The 27797-nt window shown below is 28.4% G+C and overlaps 1 protein-coding gene across 1 annotated transcript; it reads right to left on the bottom strand.

The window, feature by feature from the left end:
* Nucleotides 1-916: 916 nt before the first annotated feature.
* Nucleotides 917-26761, bottom strand: LOC105250295 (ATP-binding cassette sub-family G member 1). The gene is made up of 10 exons (XM_011256309.3): nucleotides 26574-26761; nucleotides 19640-20084; nucleotides 13632-13749; nucleotides 10031-10226; nucleotides 9652-9799; nucleotides 8488-8727; nucleotides 7072-7185; nucleotides 5802-6065; nucleotides 3650-3906; nucleotides 917-2478 (listed from the first exon to the last, which is right to left on the bottom strand). The coding sequence occupies exons 2-10, from the start codon at nucleotides 19860-19862 to the stop codon at nucleotides 2140-2142; spliced, it is 1899 nt and encodes a 632-aa protein (XP_011254611.1). The 5' UTR covers nucleotides 19863-20084; nucleotides 26574-26761; the 3' UTR covers nucleotides 917-2139.
* Between the last annotated feature and the right edge of the window lie 1036 nt (nucleotides 26762-27797).

Below are 27797 nucleotides of genomic sequence, written 5' to 3'. Positions count from 1 at the left end.
AAAAAAAAACAGAAACTTTCCCTTCTAGGAAAAAGTTTCACGATTAATATCTATTTCCGTTTTATGTTCTTTGGGAGAAATAATTCGGTTATTGATAAGATACATTAACGTTTAAATATAAATATATTTATATATATTCAATAAACAAAATATATATTCAATTAACAAAATATTTATATAGATAATTTATATAACTATATACGCATCTCCGTAGATATAATACTAGAAAAAACGTGAATTATAAATATACATTAAAATTTACAAGCTAGCACTACAATACATTATATTGTTTATCGCGTTCTTAAAGCTTTAAATATTTCATGATTCTAAATTATAATAGTGACACTCACACACAGATATTCTGTGTTTCTGCCCTTTAATATCATTCGGGCTTATGTACACTTATATACAGGGTGCGGCGTGGAAACCTGAAAGATGTTAAAACGGCGAAGCGCGCTCTGTAGGCGAGATATCGAACTCGTTCGACCGAGGTTCGAAAGAGGAAGAACAGACAATATTTTTCAGTTAGTCAACGAGCACCATGGGTGGCTGGAGTGCCGAGCATCGCGCGTTCGCTATAGAGCGGTTTTTTCGTAACAATTCGTACACGGTAACTGTTCGTGAGTTTCGTAAAAAATTTCAAATTGCGCGTACCAAACCAGTTTTTTCTGACAATACCTTGAGGTTATGGGTTAAAAATTTTCGTGAGACAGGTTCTGTGTTAAAAAAGAAACCTCCCGGCCCTCCCTTGACCGTCCGAACCTCCCCAACGATCGCAAAAGTTCGTCTCAGTTTGGAAAACAGTCCGAGTCGATCCGCTCGTTTGCACGCGCAAAATTTGAAGATATCGGATCGAACCTTGAGGCGGATTCTTCATGAAGACTTGAATTTTCATCCATATAAAATTATGTACACCCAACAGCTCAAAGTCGCCGATCATAAGGAACGAATCCAATTCAGTCGAACGATGTTGCAAAAAATCAAGAGCAGAGAAGTTCCACTCGAAGACATCATGATAACAGACGAAGCACATTTTTATTTAAACGGTGATGTGAATAAGCAAAATGTTCGTTACTGGAGTGATGAGAACCCGCGTGTCATCAACGAGAAACCCCTTCACTCTCCCAAGGTTACCGTCTGGATGGGCGTTTCCAAGTGGGGCGTCATCGGTCCGTTTTTTTTCGATGGAATGGTAAACGGGGAACGCTACCGAGAGTTGTTAACGAACTTCGTTCGGCGGGAATTGACGAAGAAGAAGAAACTGAGTCGAACATGGTTTCAGCAGGATGGGGCGCCTTGCCATACGGCGAATGAAACGATGACTGTTTTGAGAAAGATGTTTGGTAACCGCTTAATTTCGAGAACTGCGTCTCTCTCCTGGCCGCCACGCTCGCCCGATTTATCAGTTTGTGATTTTTTTTTGTGGGGGTATTTGAAGTCCAGAGTTTACGAAACGAAGCCGAAAGACTTGGAAGAACTCAAGACTGAAATTCGACGACATGCGGCCGCAATTCCGAAGTCAATGTTGGAAAAAGTGTACGATAGTTTTGTGAAACGTCTCGAAAATTGTGTAAAAAATAAGGGTAATCATTTGTCTGATATTATTTTTAAAACAACAAAGTTATGTAAATAAACTATATGACCAAAATATTGTCTGTTCTTCCTCTTTCGAACCTCGGTCGAACGAGTTCGATATCTCGCCTACAGAGCGCGCTTCGCCGTTTTAACATCTTTCAGGTTTCCACGCCGCACCCTGTAGACACACACTCGGACCTTACACAAATCTTATCACATCTTTTAATTCTCAATTATATTACCGCTTTTGCTTTAGCGATTCGTCTGGTTACAATACAAGAGAAAATTTCGCTAATGATATTTTATATACTTTCACACTATGTAAAAAGTTCTCGAAAAAAAAACGATTTGTAGAAAATATTTATGGAACGCGAACTGAGATAAAAAAACAAGCGAAAATAATAGTTTATTTAACAATTCTCCCATTCATGCTTAATGGTCTCCAGCGCAATCTCTCCCCAAAAAACAATATTTTACGTGATATATCGACATTTTTTAATCATTTGTAGCATCACTTTTTCATAGAAATTATGTACAATACTGTATCAACGAATTGCATTTGGCTCATCTCCTATTGAGTTTGCACCAAAGCGCACTGGCAGTTAGAAGATGCATCAGTACACCAATACCAAGTATAAGTATCAGATTGTTCACCACGTTTATGTCAACTATATCCATTTCTGCGAGAAATTTGTTGGGTTTCTTGTAGTGACAGTAAAAATCATCACACTTCAAGTCCATCCTGTCAAATCCGTACATAGTGTATATCAGACTCTGGAAACCCGCACGGAAATACGATATATGGAACATCCAGCGAAATGCATGCGGAGTATCTATGTAACGTATGCAGAAACCAAAAATGGAAAACAACACTGCAAGTATAGGACTGACGAAGACCGCAATCTGCAAAGAATTATCAAGTTCGATATCTTTCTTTTTTTTTGTATGAATATCTAAATTAAATATATATATATAAATTTAGATATTTTAATTATTTTTAATTAAATATTTATTCGATCTGTACAGTTATCAACAAATTCAGAGAGATGTGCAAATTTGTAAAGAAATATGCTTTGAAATTTAATGTACAAAAAAGGTTTCAGACAAAATGTAGGGATTTAAGAAAGAGAAAAGTTGGGATAATCTTGAATTTTTCAAGATCATGTGAAAATAAATTCAGTTTCTTTAAATGGGATTATTCTAATTTTTTTATTTCTAGAGATCGATCCTGCAAATATTCAACATTTAAAAAATTAAAAGTTATAAGAATACAATGGTTAAAAACAATTGAACAATTTACGAGATATTTTATACTTTAATTCGACATTTTACATGTAATTTTACATATAAAATCAATTAAATTTTTCTCATAAAATATATTTATTTTTCGATTATTTTGCCTCAATATTTTTATGCTTAAAATTAATAATAAGAAGAATCAATTGTTACAAAAAACAGTTTTTTTAAGAAAAAATATAAATTTGCAAAAACAATTATATATTTTTTCTTAAAAACAACTATGTTTTCTTTACATCAATTGTTTCATTATTTTTGTGCATAAAAGTGTTCATTATTTTGTGCATAGTATTGAGTGAGTATTGAGGAGAGATAATAAAAAAATGAATATTTTATGAAATGTTTCATGATTTATGTTGAATTATAAAATTTAAATTATGTTGAACTATAAAATACTTCATAAATTATTCAATTTTTTTTTATCATTCTATCTTTATAACTTTTAACGCCGAATATTGCGAGGAAAATTTGTATAAAAAAATTTAAGGAGGTCCTACTTAAAGAAACTAAGTTCACATGATCTTGAAAAACAACTTTAGTTAAGTTTCAAAATTATCAATTTTTTTCTCTCTCAAATCTCTATAAATTTTGTCTGAAATATTTTTTTGTTAAATTTCGGAGAAAACATCTTGTAACACTTTATGTGAAACATATAATAATAATTCTTTAAAAAGTGTGATGATATCATGTGAAACATAAACATATACATTTTATGTTTCACATGATATCATTACACTTTTTAAAGAAGAAAGCTGTGTATGTCAAAAGAAGATTTTACCTTAATTGGTGTAGTAGCGCCAATAAAGAAACCCCATGCCTGCGCCGTTAAACTGGCAGCTATGTTGATTATCATGAAGAATATTATACGATTCGTCTCTATGGGCTGACCGGTTAACCAGTAACTCACGATAAGATACGTCGCCGCGCACGCTGCTTGAAAGGGTATTTCGATAAGCAATATGCTAATATAATAAGGCGCTAGTCGGTACCAGCGATTGAAGTGCTCCCTCGTGAGAATCTGCATCTCCAGTGGGACTGAAATAGACAGATATTAAAATCATACTTTGGACGATGTAAAAATTTGTTTATGTAATTTTGAATGATACACGTATCCTAATATATGCGTGTGTATTTTGAGTAATCTTCTTAAAAAAATGAAATGTTCTTTATCAATTTCACGTGATACAATTAAAATTATACATAGGCATTGCCAGGAATTAAAAGCTAAAATAATATTTATTGGATATTAGAATGATGATACTTTTTCAAAAAATAAGAATTCTGGAGAATAAATTAATGCTATGATATACGCTGTGTATATGTGTATTAAGTAATGTAATAAACTCGTGCACTTTATGACCGTAAGAAAATTGTAACAAAAAGTAATCGCATGAATCGCGACGCACGAATCACGATTATTTATTCTCTGTATGCAAATGAAAGAAATATGTAAATGAACTTTCGCGCCGAATTACAAGTTTCTCGCACGTCATAATATTACAAGGTATTTCATCATTCATTCATTTAAATTTCTTCATCCTTAAAAGTCACATATGAATGATATTTTAATATTTTGATATTTTAATAGAATATCTATGAATACTCCAATCAACCAAAAAAAATGTTCAAAATTTATTCTTTAAATTTAAATTTTGTTGTACATGTTCATTTTCTACAAGGAATATATAGTTTTTGTAGATTTTTTTCAAGCATTTTGAGACAGCTAAAACTGCGACAAGACATTAGTGATTAGGAATGAAGCAAAAAATTTATAAATTAAAAGTCACAATAAATATCAGAATAACAAACAACAATAATTATATTCTAAACTAGTATTTTAATATATATAATAATATATAATATTTATTTTCTTGTTCTACTTTAATATGAAATCTGATTTATTGAATTCTTTATTGATTTTTCGTGGCATCATAAAATATTAAAATTATATCGTTACGTTTAAACATATGTACATAAACGAAATATTTTTGACAACATAAACGAAATATTTTTGATAATATTTTGATTTCATATTTCACGAATTACTCATTGTTAATATAAATGACATGTTAAACATGGTTTACATTGTTTATATATAAATGCAGATTATTATAGTTTATAGATAAATGACCACAATTTTGCGATCATCGAGAACCAATTATCCGTAAGGTTGTTGTCATGTAGCCTACAATTGTTGATAATAACATAATTATTAGCAATATGACAGCAATATGATTGATTATATTAATCAATATAACAGTTTATAATTAATCACGCTTATCTGAGAAATTATTCGCGATTACGCGGTACAGCTGGAAGAGGTGGACTTATTATCATATCATTAAACGCGTCATTCTCGAAATGATTCTACAAACCCGTTTCAATCGAAGGACAAAACGAGAGATGCTAACGGTTAAGTGAATGCCTATAAAATTTGATCGTTATGAAAGGGATATTCGCGTTTCCTTGACTCACATCTTGCAGTGTAATGACCGTACGTTACGATTGAACGTTCACCGAATATTACATCGGTCGATACAGTGAAGGTAATTATCGTCCAATGACTCGGGCTTTCGAAAGACAAGCGAGACTTGCTTGATTAGTTGTAGAAATACCTGACATTTTCAATAGTCAATTAAATACATAAATCTCAAAGATCACGTGCAGCATAAATATCCAATAGGTCAAATAGTAAATCCGGTTCCCCCGTTTCATGACAGATTATATAAAATTGTTAAATATGTAAATCATGAATGAAGGAAACTGAAGAAGATAAAAACTTAATCATTAACATTCTTCGATTCACAAACTAAGTGTTTCGCGAAAAAGACACAGAAAATTAATTCATTGAAGGATCTAGCCAGTTTTCACTTGGCTGTAATCGAGTTAAATTGATTGCTTTGAATACAATTATTATAATAACTACTTACAGGCCAAAGTAACGGCCATCTTTCCGGTATAGACAAGGAGCAGTAACGATCCGTACATATACACATAATTGGATAAGACACCATTGGCTCGATAGCCACTTCCCATGTATAGGTATCCGAAGATCATACCGATCAGCAGATGACAGAGCAATCGTGCCATCAACAGCGAATAATCTCTTTTTAAGCACAATAATTGCCTCTTATACAGAAGATAGCACTGCATTAAGAAACTGGCAGGCGGAGGCGGTTCCGTCACAACACGTTCTGAAAATAATGAATATAAGAAATTATCAGCATCGACAATATTTCTTGGAGTAAATAACTTTTTTTCATATATATATCTTGTCAAATAATTAATTACTTTGCTCTAGGCATCTCGAAATAAATTTAAAAAAAGCAAACTTTATAATATACCCAATAATAATGCCCAGTAAACACTGTTCGTTGTAGTAATATAACATGGAAATAACAAATAATATAACACAAACTATCTATAGAATATAAGACGGTAATATCTTATGTGTATTATTTTGCAATATTTTTATAGTAATAACAGAATATTATTGCAATAATGTTAATATATTTGTATTTTTTCGTTTGCCACGCGGCGAAATCAGTTTTAACTAACTTGTATTCAATTTTTCACTATAAAATGGATATAAAGCTTACAAAAGAATCCAAAATATATCTTTTTTTTCACCAATTTTCTAATATAATCCCAATAAGAGATTAAAAAATATAAAACAGATTATTTGAAATTAAGCTGATGAATAGGAAATAATCCAGTTACTATTATTCGAAACAAAAAAATCGAAATTTTTATATAAATTAAATCCCAAATCTTATAAATTAAATATATATAATTTATTTTATTTATTTAATTACCGACTACTCTATATATGATCAATATTCTATATGGAACTAATTTCTATATGAATCAATTATATGAAGTACAATTATGATATAACAATGATATATATTATATTACATGTCAGATTTATGAGTAGGAAATTACAAGATGCGTATGAATATAATTATTATAGAATAATATAATATTTATAAATTATTGAATATATCTTCGAATATCCACTCGTTTCATAAATGAATATTTTAATGTTTTATACGAACAATCAATCAAATTAAAGAACATTTATATATGCGTATATATAGTGAATTCTTTAAAATGTACGACTGAATACTTTATTCAAAATATTAATCGCGCAATGAAATAGACTCTCTTATAGGAGATGTTTCGAAAAAGAGAACTCACTTTCCTCAGACGGTTCTGTGGTAAGAGCGACCGACTTCTCGACCTGTATCGTTTCCGCTGCCACTACTAATTTATCAAGTGAAATGTTGTATTCGCCGATCGCCACTTCGAGGACTGCAACAAATTTAAATAGTTGATTTTTAAGTCATTGGTTTTTTATAACTGGTTCAACATATACGTTATTACATATGCTATCAAATGCTAATTATAATTTCAGTGTGCACGTATTCGACATGTATTAGTTATATTTATGAGCGATCTATTATTAGCGATTTGTCAGTTACGATTAAAAATGTTTAGATTTTAAATCTATTGTTTGACTTTTAATTTTAATTTCTATTTTATGTTAATTTTTGATTCTTTAGTTTGTTTCAGTTTTAATATTCAATTTTAGATTTTTATTTTAAATTGCAATACTTAATATTTAATACTTAATACTGAATTCCAATTTTAATTTTAATTTTAATTTTAATTTTAAAGAATTAATGAGTCACAGTCAAAGTTACCTTGATTTTTTCCTATTTTTATGTGTTTAATATTATATTTACTTATATTTATTTTTATGTGTTTAATGTTATATTTATTTATATTTATTTGAATTTTAATGTTATCTGTATATATATATATATATATATATATATATATATATATATATATGTGTGTGTGTTATTTCTATTTTTATTGCTATATATCTGTAATTTTAAATAATTTTAAATAATGTTAAATTCAATATATTATTATTCCATTCTTTATACTTATTTTATGATAATTTCTATTCTATTTTCTAAATTTCTTTACTTTAGATAGCGTACATTTAATTACACAAAATTACAAATGTACAATTGCAAGCCATCTAAAGCTGGGAGGCAAAGATTAAAAAATAAATATAATCTTATTTACATGTTCGCGCATATATAATGTGAAATGTTAATATAAAAATTATTCTTTCTTGATACATCAAATAAAAAGTTTATCGCAATAGTAGAACAAATCGACGAATGGACGATATAAGTGGATGGAATAATATATTTTAAATAATCATCATATACATTTCTCATTGAAAACGCCGGCAATATTAAATTCTTTCCATAATTTTACATTTAATTTTTTAAATACTATTTATTTACAACATGCGTATAACAAATCTTAGAAAACCGCGCAATTTTTTATTGTCTATTTTACATGACTTTTTTACACTTAAAAGAAACTCCAATCGATTGTGAGATTGTTATTATATTGTCAATAATTATTGATAATAGTATAATTATTGTGACAATCATATAATTAATTATTATCAACATAACAGGAATATAATTAATCAATATAACTAATTTCCTTTTTTGCTCGCAATTTTGTTCGCAGTTTCTCGCGCGCAATCAATCGGACAATTATCAGCGAAGGCTGTGTCCTACTTACCAAAATCCGCTGGATTGTGATAAGATGGACAATTGGCGCCGACGGAGGCCAAGTGCGGTAACAACGAGCTAACCGGGCCTTTATATATGCAATAACCACCGGCCACGATGTATAAGGAATTAAACATCTCGAGAATCAAGGCGGACGGTTGATGAATCGTACAGATTACTGTACGCCTCTCTAATCTCGCCAATCGTTTCATGAGAGCGACGCATTGGCTGCACGAAGCGGCATCCAGACCTGAAAGAGTTGTGGAATGTTTAAGATAGATGATAATTTGGCAATCATCAGCATTTCTGTTTTTTCAAGAAAGAATATAAACAAGCCTCATGCCTGTTGTCCAAAATTTTTCCAACTCAAAATTGAACTTTATCTATGGCTTAAAATAAAGTTTATAATGTGTAGATTACGAATATGTAAATTTCCGGATGAATCGATTTATCGTTTAATTTTTATTCTTATAAAAAATACTTATTTTATTGGTCATTTTTTCTGGAATCTACGCGTCACAAACTTTATTAAGCGTCAATAACTTTATTAAATCAGAAATAAAGTTCAATCTCGAGTCGAGAAAATTTTAGGCAATAATTTTCCGCTCTCTTTATCTCACAACGGTAAAAATTAAGAGGTCTTGGAATGATGTAATCTCGATAAGTTCGTGATACGACAAACGCGATATTATTAAGCAAGCGCAGCATAAAACGTGGAATGAGGTAATCGGAAACACACATCGCAAATTGCGAGGCGAGTCATTGCAAGATATTCCATGACTGGGCTGTCACGGAACGACGTAATTATACGCATGACCTTTTTGCATTATACTCTGATGCAAATGAGACATAGCAATCGTTGCGAAATATTAGATTGCCATGTGTGCCCATCACAGGCAATCATTATTAGCCACATTCCTTCTCTCAAAGTTGTTAATGTACCTTTAATTGCGACAATATTTGATGAGCATTGGTTTACGATCGACGTCTATTAAGCATAATTTCAAAAGATCGAATCTTTTACTATTTTTCTTGTCTCTTCTAGGTCTTCATCTCTACTCATATCTTTCTTTGTGTTTTGTAATTATGTTTATTGCAACAATTTATTTGTTACAACTGTAAAGTCGTAAAATCGTCAAGAGTTTCATCTTCGTGTCAAAGTTTTAATGCTCACCGGTCGTTGGCTCGTCGAGAAATAATACTGAAGGATTGGTCAAGAGTTCCAAGGCGATGTCGAGTCTTTTCTTTTGTCCTCCCGATAATTTCCCGCATAACGTGTCGTAACAATGAGACAGCCCCAGCATCTCTAGTAACTCCAAAACCTAAGCGAAAAATAGAGCTGAAGATTCTCCAGACAAAAAACGATGTTTAATTCATAAAAATGTAACATGTAGAAAACGCCTTCTTGGCTTGTTAGAAATCTTTCAAAACTAACACAAGTAGTATAAAATTGCTCGTGTTTTATTTTTTTATAAAGCGAAGAAAAAATCCACAATGCTCCAACATCTATAGATCTCTCTCATTAAAGTAAGTGGCCAATTATATCCACGAACCTGAGTGTGTTTGTAGGCGGAACTGATTGTGCAACCGAGCTTCAGATGAGCGGCCAGAGTCATGGTTTCTCCTACGGTAATCCACGTACGTAGAATAGAGTCTTGCTGGATGTAACACGATGTCCTCTTCCATCGCTCGCTGTATGGTAGCCGAACCTTGCCATTGACCAGAATCTTTCCGCTCATGCCTTTTACTCTGTGCATTCAATCATTGCAGGATTAATTATATCATTTTATTAAATAATATAAAAATTATAAAGGGATAAGGGATTTTTAACAATATAAGAAAAAAAAATCTTTTAATATATGAATTTTAATATAAGAAAAAAATATTTGTATATATTGGAGAAAAAAAGCATGTAAATTTCCTACAAATTATTTCCTCATTTCTAATATATTTCCGGCTTTTTACGATGCAAAGATAATGAAAATATGCAGCTAATCGTATTAATTATATAAGTTACTACGTATAACTGTCAGAATCAATATCAAATTACACGTGAAGAAAGAATTTTTTAACTTCCTCATTTACGGGGAGGATAAGTCACATTTTTTAAATTGTCAGTTTATTATTCATCTAAATTATATGATACATATAATTTTAGACATAGTCCGGTCACTTTTGGCTTTCGAAATGTCCTCAAAAGTTGGAATTTCTTTTTATCAGTATAAACATCTTAAAATAACTCGAAACATTTATATGTCAAATGACATTTTTATTAGTCAATAGAAAACTAACTAATAAAAATAAACTAATAAAAAATGACGCATATCTGCGTCTGGCTTTATTTGCCCTTTATATATTGCATGTTGTCAGAGATTTTGCCACAATGCAATAATTTTCTATTAAAATCTTAATCAACTTTTCCTCTCGCAATAAATAAAATAATATTAAAAGGATGAATATTTCATGTAATGTAATGTAGTTAATTAGAAAAAACTATCTCTGTTTTTTTTGTTACACATATTTTGAGAGATTATCACTGATATATTATCGCATATTAATATAAAATTTACGCGGAAACACAAGTAATATTCATTCAGAAACTCACAAAGACAATTTAATAGCTTCTCGCGAAATGAATCAATCTTTTCTGTATATTGATTATTATTTATAATGTAATAAAGAAATAGAGAGAAAAAGCGCAGGATAATCATTGGCAGCCTAATAATCCTTTATTTTTTAATGATTTGTGATCTGAAGAATCAAGGTTTTCATAAAACATATTTAAATAAATTCTGCTTCATGATTCATATATTCAGCGTGATAGTTACATAAAATACCATTAGAAAGATTATTACGCAAGAAATACTTGTGTGCATTCGTTTGTATGCATATTGTAAAGCTTTGTAAAATTTCACAAGTATTATTATAATATATACGATTAAGAAACGTTTATGAAGCCAACATACATGATGCTACTTGGAATATAATTAATAACAAAAAAAATTGACATATTGATATAAAAAAAATGACATATTAATGTAAAAAAATTTCTGTGCGTAAATATAATCGAGTAAAAAAAAACATTTATATTTCAAAGCAAATTTCAAGTTTAGAAATCGAATTATTGACAAATATATTACTAATTAACGAAGCGTGTGGTGTGATTAATCGTGATATACACGAGTGATTAATCACACGAGCAGATTTCCGTGCGAGGTACATAATATATATATATATATATATATATATATATATATATATATATATATAAAATATATTTTCTATGCTGAAAACGTTATGCGTGCTTTTAAAGTGATGTCACGGGATATTATAGAACAAAAAAATGATTGATCGAGATTCGGTCAGCGTATGTTTTTATTCAACAGCCCAACTCAAAATGTTTAATATTCCAGCGTGATAGAGAGATCTCATCGCACTTGACGCGATTACTCACGACCGTGATCACGACGTAATAAGCGTGATACAGGAAAAAATTGATCGTTGAAAAAAAATCATATTTTCATTGGAAATCTATCATGGATTTTTATTCTTAAATCTACCGATCTCGCAATCTCGCTGCGACAAATCAACTTCGAACTGTCATGTGATTCGCTCCTTGATAAGCTTTGTAAAATTGATTTTGACTCTCGACCACGTTCTCATTCATCAATCATATCATGAGAAATAGCAGAAAAAAGGATTAAAAATTAAATACTAAATACATGCATTACTATCTAAAGTTCGATTCATGTTTTCCGTTTCTCCATGAGTCCCATTTTTTCCCGCTTCGTTAATATATTCAATTTTATTATCGCGTATACTTCGTTACGACATATAAGTTTTAACTTCAATCGCTGAGAGCTTTGAACATGAAGAAACGGATGTGCGATAAAGGATAGGCGATAAAATATTCATGCTGTACGCATAGATTTTCAGTCAAAAATATTGCATCATTATAGAAGTAGGAAAGTTCGTTACTTTAACAAAAGCATACATAAATATTGTCAAATTATTTTTTAATATTATTAAATTATTTTATTACTATTATTTTACGCTTTAATATCATAAAAATTACAAATTACAAATAATAATATATAAAAATAGAAATATTAAATTTTTGATTCTTCAAAATAACGTCTCTTACCGTCACACATCCGTTCAATCTTGACAACAATTTATTAAAATTTGTTACTGATATTTGTTATTAATATTCTAGTTTTATCATGAAAGTATCCAATTTTATTATCGCATATATTTCGCGTTATAACGTAAATTTGAACTTTAATCAATGAGAGCCTTAAACATGAAGAAACGGATACATGTAAGCGTAGGCGATAAACTATACTTATGTTGTACAGAAAGAGATATAGTATCAAAAATATTGCATTGTTTATAGAAGCAGAAAAGTCATTATTTTAATGAACAAAATCATATCAAATATGATTAAATTATAAAAAATATTTATTATAAAACATATGTAATTATAAATATTTATTATTTATATATTTAATTATAAATATTTATTATTAATATTTATTATTTATATATTTTATTATTTACATTTATTATTTATTATTAATTATAAAAAATATTACCAAATTATATTTTATTACTATTATTTTATGTTTTAATATCGTAAAAATTAAAAATTATGATAAAAGTTTGACAATAGCGGAATTATTAAATTTTTGTTTCTTCAAAATATTCTTCAATGTCTCTTTGCATTCAATATTGTTCGCATACTTTTGACAACTTTCGAACGAAAGTTATTACTGTTATTTGATTTTAATATGTTAGCAAATATTCCTACAGTTATTTTTGATTAAGTTTTGATAGATTTCATTTTTCAAACACTTTTATTAAATTCATCCTACAACAATTTTATCGAATTAAGATTCAATACAATAATATAATTACAATAATAAAATATCATTAATAATTACAATAATAATTACAATAATAATTACAGTAATAATTACAAATAAAATATCAGTTGATAATATTTATGTATATTTTTATGCATATTTTTGTTCATTAAAATATAACGACTTCCTTGTTTCTAGAAGTGATGCAATATTTTTGACTGGTACTGTAAATCTCTAAACTCTCCTCATGTATGTGTGTCAAGGAATATACTCATTCTCCAATACTCACGTGAAACCGGCAAGAACGTTAAGTAAGGTCGATTTTCCGGCTCCGGATGGTCCCATAATACCCACTAATTCGCCGGCCTTAAATTCACCGCTGACGCCATGCAAAATTTCCTTCTCGTCTACAACAAGATACAATTACAGCTCGAACGCATCATTGGGATTTCACGCGATGATTCATATTGTCAATTTGCTCAATTGCAATTCTTTAAGCTTATTCTTTGACTTAAGTGGGTAAAGCGAAAGCAAAAAAAAATTGCGTAAGCACGTGTCACGAAACGTCAAACGAGCCTTGAACTCACGTGAATCGTGTTATACGTTGAGGTTCTTTTTGATTTTATGCAAACACAAACGTTTCATAAACGTCCAAAGAAGTCAATGACTTCTTGAATGTTTATGAAACTCATGAAACTCGTTCATGAACGTTCATGAACACGTTTGACATTTCTTTGTCTCTAAACGACGCGATTTACTCGCGTAAAATTATGATACATACGAGAAGCGTAAATATAAAAAGAATAAAAACTGGAATATTTGAATATTTATATCTCAATTATATGAATGTTACATTAAGTTTAGAATTTTATATGTATGTGTGAACGTGATATTTTCCTCGCTATTATACAAAAGATGTAATAATTTGATAAGCAATTTCATTTCCTCAATATAGGTCTATTTTTATATTCTAAGATTATAAAGCAACATTCATTGCGTGCGTAGATTGCAAATAGTTAATCCATTAAGGTGTTATACTTACAAGAAATTAAAATTTGCATAAGTGATAAAGAGATGTTGTTGTTACCAGTTCAATACATATGCATATGCAATATATTTACCGGTAATATATCTCAAGTAATAATGCATCTCACAGATATCAATATTAATACAAGTATTAATCTTTGCTACCATTTGGAGGAAACAATTGTTTCAGTTTTTTTAGTAAAACTCTCACCAAGATATATGCGTATCCCTTTCATCATCTTTTACATCTCAAATTAAATAAATAAATAAATAAATAAATAAATAAATAAATAAATAAATATATATGTATATACATAATTAAATTATTTCGTCAGCTTTTTCTTCCTCAGACTCAATTTTTATAAATCCCTCCCTTGCGATAAAATTTTAATATTTACATATATTTTCTATTTATATCGCATAGAATAAATTACAAATTAAATAATAGCTTAAAAAAGAACAAGGAAGTCTCGCAAACAGGAAAATTCTGATTTTGAAATTTTACACGCATGTAAGATGAGTAAATAAATGAAATTTTCAGCTACGGTCTAACTTAATTCTAAGAAATAAAATCACTCCTTTTATGTAAAGCGACTTTTTGCTTTTTCAATATATTTCGAAAATTGAGATATTAAATAATGTTTTGTATAAACGTTTTATCACAAAAATACTTCTATTTAACTACAATAATAAAACAATTGTTTTCAAGAATTTTCTTTTAATTTTATTAATGTGATTAAATAGAGGAATCCCTGCAGTAAAACTTTTATATAAAACATTTTTTACTGTCTTAAATGATTTTCGAGAAAAGCAAAAAAATCGATGTATATATGAGGGTTTATTTATATTTTATTATATAATAATAATAATAATATATATAAATAAATTATATATATAAATAGATAAATTTCTAAATTTATATAAATAGATAAATTTCTAAATTTATCTATTTATCTCTTCTACATATGTATAAATTTCATTATAATTTTCCAGTTCACGAAGTTCCTATGTGTAAAGTTTTATCATAATTTTCCAGTTTACAAAGTTCTTATGTAAAAAATTTCATCATAATTTTCCAGTTCACGAAGTTCCTTTGTATGTAAGCTCAAGATTCTTAAATCATATTCGAGAGAGACTGTATTCTCTTCTTATACTTTTCGATAAGAAATAGATGGTGAAAAGAATAGGAAAAGTCGCTGAAAAACGGATAACATTTCTAGAACGCGATCCAATTATGTCTTTCAACCTTGTGCATACTTTATCCAAACCTTGAACTGCTTCCGCGATAAATTGATAACAAAAAGAGTTCGCTCTTAATAAACTTTGTAACGCTCTGATGTGATGCACAGCCACGTAAGCACAAAATGACGTGTATAACTAGTGTCGTTTTCTTCGTGCTACAATTGTCACCGACAATTGTCGTCATATCGAAGTTGTTTTTCCTCGGTATTTTACGTAACGCTATGCCTCGTACATACAATGTCCAAAGAACTGACGAAGATATCACAATGAGTGCTAACAAACAGATAAGGCTTTCTCTCTCCCTCATTTTTCCAAGTGAAAGAAATAAAAATAATTTTGCAAAATAATTACTCAAAAAAATTACTTTCTTAAAGTTACCGTAAATCTAATTTATAATCGCTTCATCCTTTTCTTCCATTATGCGGCAACAAAATTGACGACGAATTTAAAATGCATGTTTGCGAGAAAATGGAAGAAAATATAAAAATTAGTATTAATATAAATTTATTAATTTAATAAAAATATAGAAGCTATATCTTCTCTGTCATTTTTTTTCGGTTAAAAAAAATAAAATAATTTTACAAAAAATATTTTTTCGAGAAAATTACTTCCTTAAAGACGTCGTAAATCCTAAGCGCTCTAACTAGTTTTTTTTCATTATGCGGGCTACAAAAGTGATGAATTTAAAACTCGAAAGAAATTTATTCGAATTTTTCCTCTTCTAGTTCATTCCTACTATTTAGTAAAAAGAGAGATACAGAAATTATATCCTACACTTTGCGTGATTAATTTTCCACTTTTGTTTCGCAGCGCATATTTTGTATCTTGAATTATTCATTCGTAAATCAGGCAATCAATTATTTCGCAATATATCAATAAAAAAATTCATAAAAATTTCTTATGTTTTCACAGATCTCTTCATTATTATCGCGCATTTATAGAAATAAATATTTTCACTCAAATTTGCAAAAAATTCATGCTTATTCCGTTTTATTCATAAAAGTTAACATATAGGATTAAATATATATACATACGAATATAATTTTTATAAAATTTTAATAAAAATAATAATATAAAAAAAAATAATTGAAAAAGCAAAACAACAAATTTTAATAAAAATAAATAAATGTTTGCCTCTTTCATTCGTTTAATTCTACTTTTACGTTATAAAAGAAACCGATAAATTTTAACGTTATAAAATAAGCCGATACGTTTTCATAGACTTCACAACCAAAGACTCTGCATAATTCTTCTATATAGCATTGTCTATGACGCACAACTTCCTTTCTCGGACTATGATTAATGCATTGAAGTTTTATAGCGGATGTAATATTATTACTCTTGAGTTACAGCCGACGTAATAATATGTTTAATGCATAATGGGGAAAAAAGTGATAACATTTTTTTATTCGATTTGTTACTCAATTCAAATCGTAACAATCATATTTATGTCCTTACGTAAAATTTTAAGCTCAACCTTGACAGATGTCTTCCCAAAATAATTACATTATTTGGTACAATAATATTGCATTATTATATAAATAATGACATTGTAATTCAAGAAATCATGATGATAAACAAATAATAAATTATCTAGAATATTAAAATGTTTTCCATATATATGTAAAATCGATTAATCAATATCAATTATTATTCATTATTAAAAAGTAAAGAAATCATTATAGCAAAAAAATATAGTTTATATATAAATTTTGCATCATTATTTTTTTTATTTTATGTACGAATTCTATTAGCTTCGAGATAATCAAAATAGATATATCAATCATAATCATAAATAAATAAAAGAATAATTTACAACTTATTTTTCGAAGTGTTTGTTTCATGCTTCATTCATAGAAAAAAAATCTGTGTATAGATACTTAAAAAATCTTATGTATGCAAATTATCTCTTTTGATTTCTTATCAGTCACAAAAATCGTCCGTTGAACAAATAATAGCATACTAATGCATATATGCTATAATCGCATTTCTTTCTTCTTTTCTATCTGTCCAATATTTTTAAATAATATTTTATACTATTTTATATATATATATATATATATATATATATATATATGTGTGTGTTTTTATAATTTTATAATATTGTTACTTCTTATTAAATAATAGTATAAAATAATAATATTCTCTACAACCTGGAGATAAATTGAATTGCATCATTATAGTAATAACATGCTATGGGTCACCGAACAAGTGACAGTAGTATATTTTCCTACATAAATATGTAGGAAATATAATTAATTAACGCTTGTCTTGTACAGTAGCGATACGTAGGAAGAAAAATATATAAATGTGGATTCAAGTCGCTGTTAATGTATTTGCTGACAAATAGCTGTCACGTATATTCTTGCGAGCAATCGCATTATGGAAATACGCGCTTGAATACTAATGAATGATCATCGCTATCTCTCCATCAAATAGATTTGTAAGCATTATAATGATGAAAATAGCAGAATCGCACAATCTAATACTCCAATACAATGTTTTTTAGAGAAACTTTTAGAAAACCTTTAATATTGTATATGGGTACATATTTATCGCGTTTCTTTTGACGTAAATTTTTCTCATAGTAATTTTTATAATATGTAAGACTATAAAAAGAATCTCTCGTTGAATAATCATAAATTCAAATAAATATTTTTTAAATTTATTTGTGAGTTATGTGAAGATCTCTCTTTCTCTCTTTGTCAAATATTTTTTTTAAATCTCAGTCATTTTGTAAAAATATGTTAAAAATTATGGCTATTGTTAAGAATTAATATTAGAATTATTCATGTATTAATATTAGAATTATTCGTGTATTTAATTGGTGTATTAATATTTCGATATTATAAAGGGGATTATTATTATAATCCACTACGATTTTACTACGTACTTTTGTATGTTATATTTTCAAAACGCGTAGCGAGAGATACTTTCTCCGTTTAAAACTTTCTTCATTTGTCCCACAGCATATGGCGTGTTACAAATACTTTCTCTTAAAGTCTCTCACGTTAATTCTACAATACTGTCATTCAGAGAGAAAAGAGCGATTGCTCTTCTTAAATTATTTTTTTGAATGTTGTACTCAATATATAAACATTTTTATAAAAAGCGTAACGTGACACATAGACAATAGGTTGTCAATTATTAAGGTTTTCAATTTCAAAAACTTTTAAAAAATCTTTAATATATGTATATATTTATCGTATTTCTCTAAATGTAAATTTCTTTCACAGTAATTTTTATGACATTTAAACTGCAAAATTTTCCTTCGTTACTGAATAATATTTGCGAGTATTATCGTATAAGAAACAACTGTTTTCACTTGCGTATATCTATTATTATGAATTTAAAAAAATTTCTCTTAAATTGGTTGTGTTGCGTTTCTCTTCTATTCACTTATCATTTAAATTTCGATTTTACTACATCTAACAATTGCTGAGAAACAGTGTTTTACGTAATTGTAATTGTATTGTAATATAATTGAAATTAAATTTACAAATACACACATGTATTAATATTGATTTCTTTTTTTGGAAATTTATTTAAAAATGAGAAAATAACATTCATATAATAAATAATATTCATAAAATATATTTTTAAAATATATTTCTGAAATATCTTTCTGATTCTATAGTGATACCGACAAATGCAAAGAACAAATATAATCTTCAACTTTATAGCGCGTCGATAACCCAAGGATCAAATGATAATGTTTTAAAAAAAAGATATATACATGTATGCATAATAGAAAAATGTGTCAAAAGTTAAAAAAAAATAGATATGTAATATTATTCTACGATGTGTCAGAAGAATTATTATCTCATATTATTATTATTATGTTAATATATGTATAATATATTATAAATATTAATACAATATATTATAAAAATCTTGACTTTCAAGAAAAAAAATTATCATACATACGTCAATCGCTAATTGTAAAACATTAGTAACAGCTATAATCCGTGATTTTGTATTATACATACGTAGACATACGTCATTATTGCTATTGTTTCTCGGACTTACTGATTGAGAATTTGCGTAGACTCCATTCCTTGACCCGATAACGTATATTGCGAAATGACACATCAAGCTGAGGCCTCTTCGGGAAGGAATGCTTCTCCTGTTGCAGGAAATAATTGTTGTTACCGATAATCGCCGGATCCCGCACGTCATCCTGGCTGATGCCATCAAATTGACAGCAACTCAGAGACGATCGAGAGGGCGAACAATGAGTCGATGAGGTCATCACGAAATGCAGAAATGCGCGATGTGGAATTGGAGAATTGTTCGTTGTACGCAAGAAAATCAAATCACGTCACAATAATTTCAAAGTGTTACTCGGCTCTCTTTAAACGCGTAAACGCATGTTTGCACTCTTTTTAATCCTCTCGTTCTGTTGCTGCTACGAAGAAACTTCTGATACGCGTTCGCCGTTTACTCCTGTTCTCGCATAATTTATCAATTCAATCTGAAACAAATACGTCCATATATCAGAAAAATACTTACAATCATTTAATTATAAAAAATAGAAATAAAAACTAATTATGCTTAATCCCTAGATAATGATGTGCATACAAATAGTCGAATAAACAGATACATATATATACATACAGGCTGTCCTGAATATCAAAACGAAAATGTGCGAGTTACAAAAAAAAAACACAAAAAGGTTTTCAATTTTTCAAATTTTTATTTATTACTTACTTATTTTTTTATTCATGCTGTCACTTTCTTATGAAGATATTATTCAAAATGTCTGTTACAACAATGCAAGCATTGTATCTAGCACTATTCTGTGATATTTAATATACTGCGCATCATTAAAAAAATAACAATAAGGATAAATAAATATAATTAAATAAATAATAAATAAGTGAAAAAATAAAAACCTATTTTTTATTTTTTTTTTGTGTAACTCACTTATTCCCGAAGTTTTAATACTTAAATTCGAAACATTTTATTTGTATATATGTATCTGTTTATTTGGTTTATGCAGTCTCTTTGCTGCTCTTTTGAGCCGATTGACAATGAATTTTCGATAAAATTAATAATTTTAATATTGTTTTATTATTTAAAAATATTTCTGTTTAATTTTTTATGACTTTCTGCGAAACAAAAACAAACAACTTCTTTAAAAGAGTTGTTCTGTTAATTTATCAATTTCTTATATATTTATCAATTCGTTACATGTTTCCGAAATTTTGACATTTAAATTCACTCTGTATGTGTATATGTAAATAAAGAAAAATTTGTCGCTTCAAAAATTGTAAATAAATATTGTTAAAATGTTAAATGTTAATTAAAAAATACATATAACGTTCGTAAAATCGCGAGGTTATCGGAGGATGCATGCTGTGAATGCAAAAACATTTACTGTGTTTTCACATAATTTTGCCTGATCTGAAGAAAAATTTGTCGCTTCAAAAATTGTAAATAAATATTGTTAAAATGTTAAATGTTAATTAAAAAATACATATGACGATCGCAAAATCACGAGGTTATCGGAGGATGCATGTTATGAATGCAAAAACATTTACTGTGTTATCACATAATTTTGCCTGATCTACATATTAAACTTACTGTTTCGTCAATTACTGTGCTTAACGTATATAAGAAACGCAATGTTAATAATTGAAAATACTTACATATTTTATCAAAAATTATATAAATATATAATATATAATATATAATACATATATAAAGGCGTTCCGTTGTACTTATATAATTTCTCCTTTCCGTTAAAGAAGAGAGAAATTTATCTTTCCGCATAAAATAAGTGAAAAATGTGAAGATAAAATTTTTCAATTTTATGTTTTTTTTCAGTTGAAAATGACACGCCCAATTTATATATCGTATATGATATTCGCACTCGAAGCTCCACGTTTGATAATTAGACATAAAGAAATTAAAGGCATATTATTTATAGCGACCGAATATAATCAAAGCAGGCCGGTCGAATACAAAGTCGAAGGATAAAGGCCGTATCATACTGAAACTGACTTTGAATCAAACTATTAGTCCGATTCGTATTTGCAATAAATGTCATGAAAGAAATCTTCCACGCTGTCGAAATGTACATAAGAAAAAAAGATATCGAATTATTTGTATCTTATGTATATATAGATCTATCTCGTATATTTATTCATGGAATTTTTCACTTTTTGCATAGCTCAGTTAAAGTCGAGTTATTTTAGCTTGACCCTGACACGCGGTCAGTCACAAAAATAAAATCATATTGTTCTCTCACTCATTCTCTTGTTGTTTTACTCTCTCAATCTTTCTTTCTCTCTTTCTTTATTTCTCTTTGTTAAAGTTGGCATAGTCATCGTAAATATTTACGAAATAAAAATCATTGATAATCGAAAGGATTGAAAAAATAAATACTCTATATATATAGATTAGCACCTCGCATAATTTCAGACAAAATTGCATTTAATACTTCATTGTGCATAATCTATACGTAATGAGGGCCATAAATGAACGATGCAAATTACACAAGATTATGCTAAGTAAAGTCTTACAAAATTTCCATGCTTGCGGCGATTAAATTCATTCATTATAATCTCATTATAAGAGTAATCGTGTAAGAATTAAAAAATTGATATATTTATAATAACCTCAGCGTATATTGATATTCGCATTAAATTTCTTGGAACTGCAACATTATATTGTTTTATGTGTTAAATTTCATGTAATCTTACGAGCATAAAAAAATTAACATAATCATCACATTGCAAGTCCATTGAAAAAAAGATCATTATGATTGTTAATAATCAGTAAATAAAAAAAAATAATTGTTCTAATTACATATATATAACTAGCACACGCATAATTTTACAATTACATTTAATATGTACTTTAATGTATGCATAATGGGTCATTAAAAAATACAAATACAAATTACGCAAGTTTTTGCTCTATCGATAAATCAAAAGAGCAAAAATATGAATGTATTATCAAATAATTATGCAATGTAATAGAAATTAATACATATGTTTACAAGTGTTAGAGATAGATATTTGTAAGTGTAATTATCTTTTTATCTATAAATTAAATATTTATAATACATATCTCATTCTCTTGTAATTTCCTATTATGAATAATAATACTTTACCATTATTATAAAATGCGAGATGTATTAAACTAATTAAATTGCAGTTTCTTCATCAATGATTTATGTAAGATCAGAGGAGAATTTGATAAATCGAATGAAATGTTATTTGTGTTAAATTAATTTACGTAATAAAATTCGCACTATCGAAGATAAAGACTGAAATTGGAAACAAACAAAATCGCGAATTTATTTACGGATATGCATTTTAAATTTACAGCCAGAAGTTATTTCGATACGTAGATAATTCGCTGTCTCTCGAGAGATTATTCTATGTCACAACGATAATGTTAATGTCAGCGTCAGCTTCGAATTATTATTCAGATACCGCGAGATTGACTTTGAAAGATTCGAGTGAGAAATGATTCATGGTGATGCACAAAGAATCTCAGATTGCATATTATGCTAATGTCGAAAACCTGATAAAGCGGCAGCTTTTCGTTCACCATTCAAAAATACATATATTTTCGCGGTCATTAGCACCGATAAATTATAAATAAGGTATGTCGAATTGATCGCTATCACAACAAATGATCTTGCGAGAAATTATTATAAAATTAATGAGTTAAGCGATACCTTAAAGTTTGATATTTCCAATATTCCTCCAATAAAATTGTCTTTTTAATCTTTGGAATATTCATAAATTTATTCATTATATATTCATAATATATTTACTTCTATCTTCTTATCTCGAGATAAGAAAAAACCAGAAAGAATCATATGAAATGAAATCCAATATATTCAAATCACTTGTAATTCTAATAAAACACGCCAAGCTCTTACATAATTCGCTCTCTTTCATTTGGTACATATGACATGGCAATTCTCACGCAATTATGTATATTTCAAGGTAATAAATGCGTATCAATTTTACGATTAATCTGCACCAAATTATATTTCTCATAAAACTTTACATTTTACATATAAACGCATATCTGACATGCATTGTGGATAAAATCATGTTCGAAAATCGATAATAAATTATGTGGATTCGAAATATTTGAAATATTTGAAACAGAAAGAAATATATCTCTTCCAAATAAGATGGTTCTTTTATCTTGTTTTATTTTTGTTTTTAATTAGCACATATTATTGACAAGATAATGAGAGATTGAAAGAAAGATATAAATAATGCTTTCAAACCAAACAGTTTTGATTGCGATTTTTAATCGAGGCTTAATTGATAGCGGAGAAACTCACAACGGGTTGGATTTCGTAAACTGCTTATATTTTTAAATTGCAAGAAAAGAATCAGAATTCCGTTCATTTAGTAGCGGATTCGATTGAATAAATTATGCAAAATATACATGACTCAGCGCATATTTTTCTTCTTTTCATTTATCATATCATTTTTATCTATACATTCTTTCGACTCTTATCAAAAGTATCAATCATCGACGCGTTTTATATCGATGTATTACGAATTCGAGATACGCTCGAAACGTATGCACATTTATCATGCGCAAAAGATTGAATCATCTTCGTAGAAAATAATAATTTAATCCTTTTTGCATCAACAAAAAACATTTTGCTTGAATAAAAATAATAATAGTAGATAAAAACTATAATAATAGTAAATAAAAATAATTAATAAAAATAATAAATAAATAAAAATAATTAATAGTAGATAATTATATAAATATTATACTTAGGAAATCATTAGTAAAAATAATTATATTCATATAATATTTCGTGTAATTTAATTAAAAAATTGTAATTTGATAAAAATTTAATCTTAATTCTCTATCAAAAGATAAACAAATAACATACATTCGGAGAAAAAAAATATTTTCACTTCTTCACATTATATATATATAAATATTTTATTTAATATATACTCAAAGTTTAACTATGAAAAAAGTAAAAAAAATATTTTTCACATATACATATATATATACCTTATAAAATGCTGTTCTCCTTCTCTCTTATCGTCTCGCGATAATAGTGAAGGCCACTGGATGCAAATTAAATGCGTGGACAATATAAACGCGTCTCTGCTTTACGTCGTTCATTCTAACGGAAATTTTTATGGAAAAATTGTACGAAGTTTTTGTAAAAAAAAAAACAAAAATGGCTACTTAATCTTTTTAATTTCAATTTCTCAAAGTGATTACTTTATTATTGGAAAGCGTGTATAACCGGTAATAATAACCGGTACGCTATTGAAGTTGTTATTTCAAAAGAGAAATAGAACGCTATTAAACCGAGAAAGTAAATAAGAGGTAAAAAAAAAGAGTGTGGAAAGAGATATGAATAAACAAAAATTGTCCTACTTTCACAAAATAAGTTCTCGGCATGAATTTTCGCCTATTGAATTTCGAAAAACTGCAATCTTCTTTTCAAAAATCGCTATTACAAATTGCTATTAATTTTTACGATTCTTGTTAATTTCTTTTAAACTTTCTAGAAATATATTTTTCATTTCTTTCATTTTTTTACTACGCACATTATTTTTCCTCTTTTATTTCGATACAATAAACATGTGAACAAACTATATATATATATATATATATATATTATATATATATATATATATATATATATATATATATATATACATATACTCCTAGATAAAATTAAGACATAATTTTGTTTTTACTTTTTCTTTAAAATTCTTCGTTAAAATTTAAATATCAGCTTTTAAAGAAAAAGTGAACAAAAATTATGCGTTAATTTTGCCCAGGAGTATATGTGCACAACAGTATTTCTTCCATATGCTTATTCTCAAAAATTTCAGTTACTATATATTCGAAGTAAATGTCAAACAACGTTTAAACTCGTTAGTTTGCAAATTAATAAAGTTTATTTGGAAATCGAAAGGCGGAAGTCTCCCGTTTTCCTTTTTTTTTCTGAGAAGCGGGACCGGTTTATATCGGTTTATGTGCGATTTATATCAAACGTAGATTTGCATACACACACACATACACTATACATATAGCTTATTACTTTTGTCGAATCACAGTACATTTATAATTATAAATATTACATTTAATATTATATTAAATAGTACATTTATAATTATAGAGACTATGTGTAATTATAAATATACTATGACTCGACGTCATAAAAGTAATAAGCGATGACTCACCACGTCATAATTTTCACTAGAAATTGCATTGCGGTCAGACATTCTAACGGTATCTAGCTAGTCACTCGATGCGAACAAGTTCAAGGGCTCCGAATTCTCTTCTGATAGTTTGATAAATTTCACTTCTTTATTCGAATAATGTTTTTCCAATCTGATAAGAAACAATATTTTTTTCCTCCCTGTACACGTCTTATAAGCACACAATATTCCTAAGATATTGTATAAATATTATTAACTGTTAATAATATTTATACAATATTTTAGGAATATTGTGTCTTATAGAGCGTATAGAACATTCCAACATGTTATTTTGAAAATAATTTGTCGACATAAAGAATAACGTGTCTACGTTTCGTGAATATGTGTGTCGCAAGTTACGGTATATTTGGAATATCATTTCCGGCGTGCAATCGGACGCAATGACAAAAACGTAGTGGAGAGGAAGGAAAGAGAAGAAAAATGGTGCGCCTTGACTTGAAAGCGCTCCGATATGCGTAGAAAGAAAAGGGAGGAAAATACACATGCGTATTCGAAAAATAACAACGATTAAATCTCTCGGATAAAAATGCAATTAATAAAAATACAAATAAAAATACAACGCGGAAGCAAAAAAAGAGGGCATCGGAAGTCGTGAGTCGCAAACGACGTGTCGCGAATGACGTGACGCAAAACCTGGCCGTTGCTCCGCCAACGCCAGGTCGATACCGCTCGCGTGTCGGCTCGCGAAAGAGCCAGGAGAGAAAAATAGATGTACGTACTGATTTATGGTCCATGCGTGGTGTTGCGGGGCTAAATCAGGCGCCGAGGATCGATGTTCCGTTAGATGCTACCGATCTGAGAGAAAGCGCGTCTGTCATAGGCGAGAGCGCGCCGAGAACTGGCGACCGAGTCGCGAACAGCTGACACGCCTGACACTTCGCGAGCTTCGCGACGACTGGCGGTGCACTTGCGGCTCGCGGAGCGGATCGTTGATTAATTACACTTCCCTTAATCCTTAATTGTCCGTTTCTTTCTCTGCAAAAGAAAAAAACACATATATAATAACTGCTTTATAGAATAATCGACATTGAACGCGCGAAGAAGGGAAAGTCGTTAAACATGACGATTAAATCCCAGTAGTTTCCTGTAGTTTGATCGAGTCCCTCTCTCTCGACATTGCTTTTTTTATATGTGTATAGCGATAAATGATTTGATTAACTATGATTAAAATCGTGAGCGATAATCCAACCAACATTGTTGCTTTAATGTTATGTAAAAGCGGTAAAGTATAATTTTCACAAATACTGATCATTGTAGTAATATAACTTGTGATTGTGAAAGTAACAAATAATGCAACGCAAATTATCTATATTATGTAAAACTTTAATATATCGTATACGTGTTATTTAGCAACATTATAATAATATAACATATTATTACAATATGATTATTATATATGTATCTCTTTGCTTGCCGTTAAACCAGACTTAATTCTAATTCAATTCAATTTTTCATCACAAAATAAATATAAAGCCTATAAAGGAAATACTAACGAAATGCAAAACGTATCTCTTTTCTTTTCATTTTGATTTTTAATTTAATTCCAATAAGAGATTCAGAATTAATATAAATAAACAGATTGCTTGAAATTTGACGGGTAAATAGGAAATAATCCATTTACTGCTTATTTGAAACAAAAAATTTCTGTATAAATTAAATTTCGAATTTTTCAAATAAATTAGGTTTCGAATTTTTAAATTAAATACATATAATTTATTTTTTTATTTAATTACCAATTCTAAATATGACTAATTTTGTAACTTATATAAACAAATTCTATATAAAATAGAACTATGATGTAACAATATAATATTAATATATGTTATATTAATATATGTTATATTATATATATATTATATTATACTATATGTTGTATTGTGAATGAGAAATTATAATTACGTATTATATTATGAATGAGGAATTACAAGTAACTCACTGATTAT

This window comes from Camponotus floridanus, unplaced genomic scaffold (assembly GCF_003227725.1).
Source record: "Camponotus floridanus strain SB8 unplaced genomic scaffold, Cflo_v7.5 scaffold4, whole genome shotgun sequence".
NCBI classification, from domain to species: domain Eukaryota; kingdom Metazoa; phylum Arthropoda; class Insecta; order Hymenoptera; family Formicidae; genus Camponotus; species Camponotus floridanus.
This window is presented reverse-complemented; position numbering and strand designations above follow the sequence as displayed.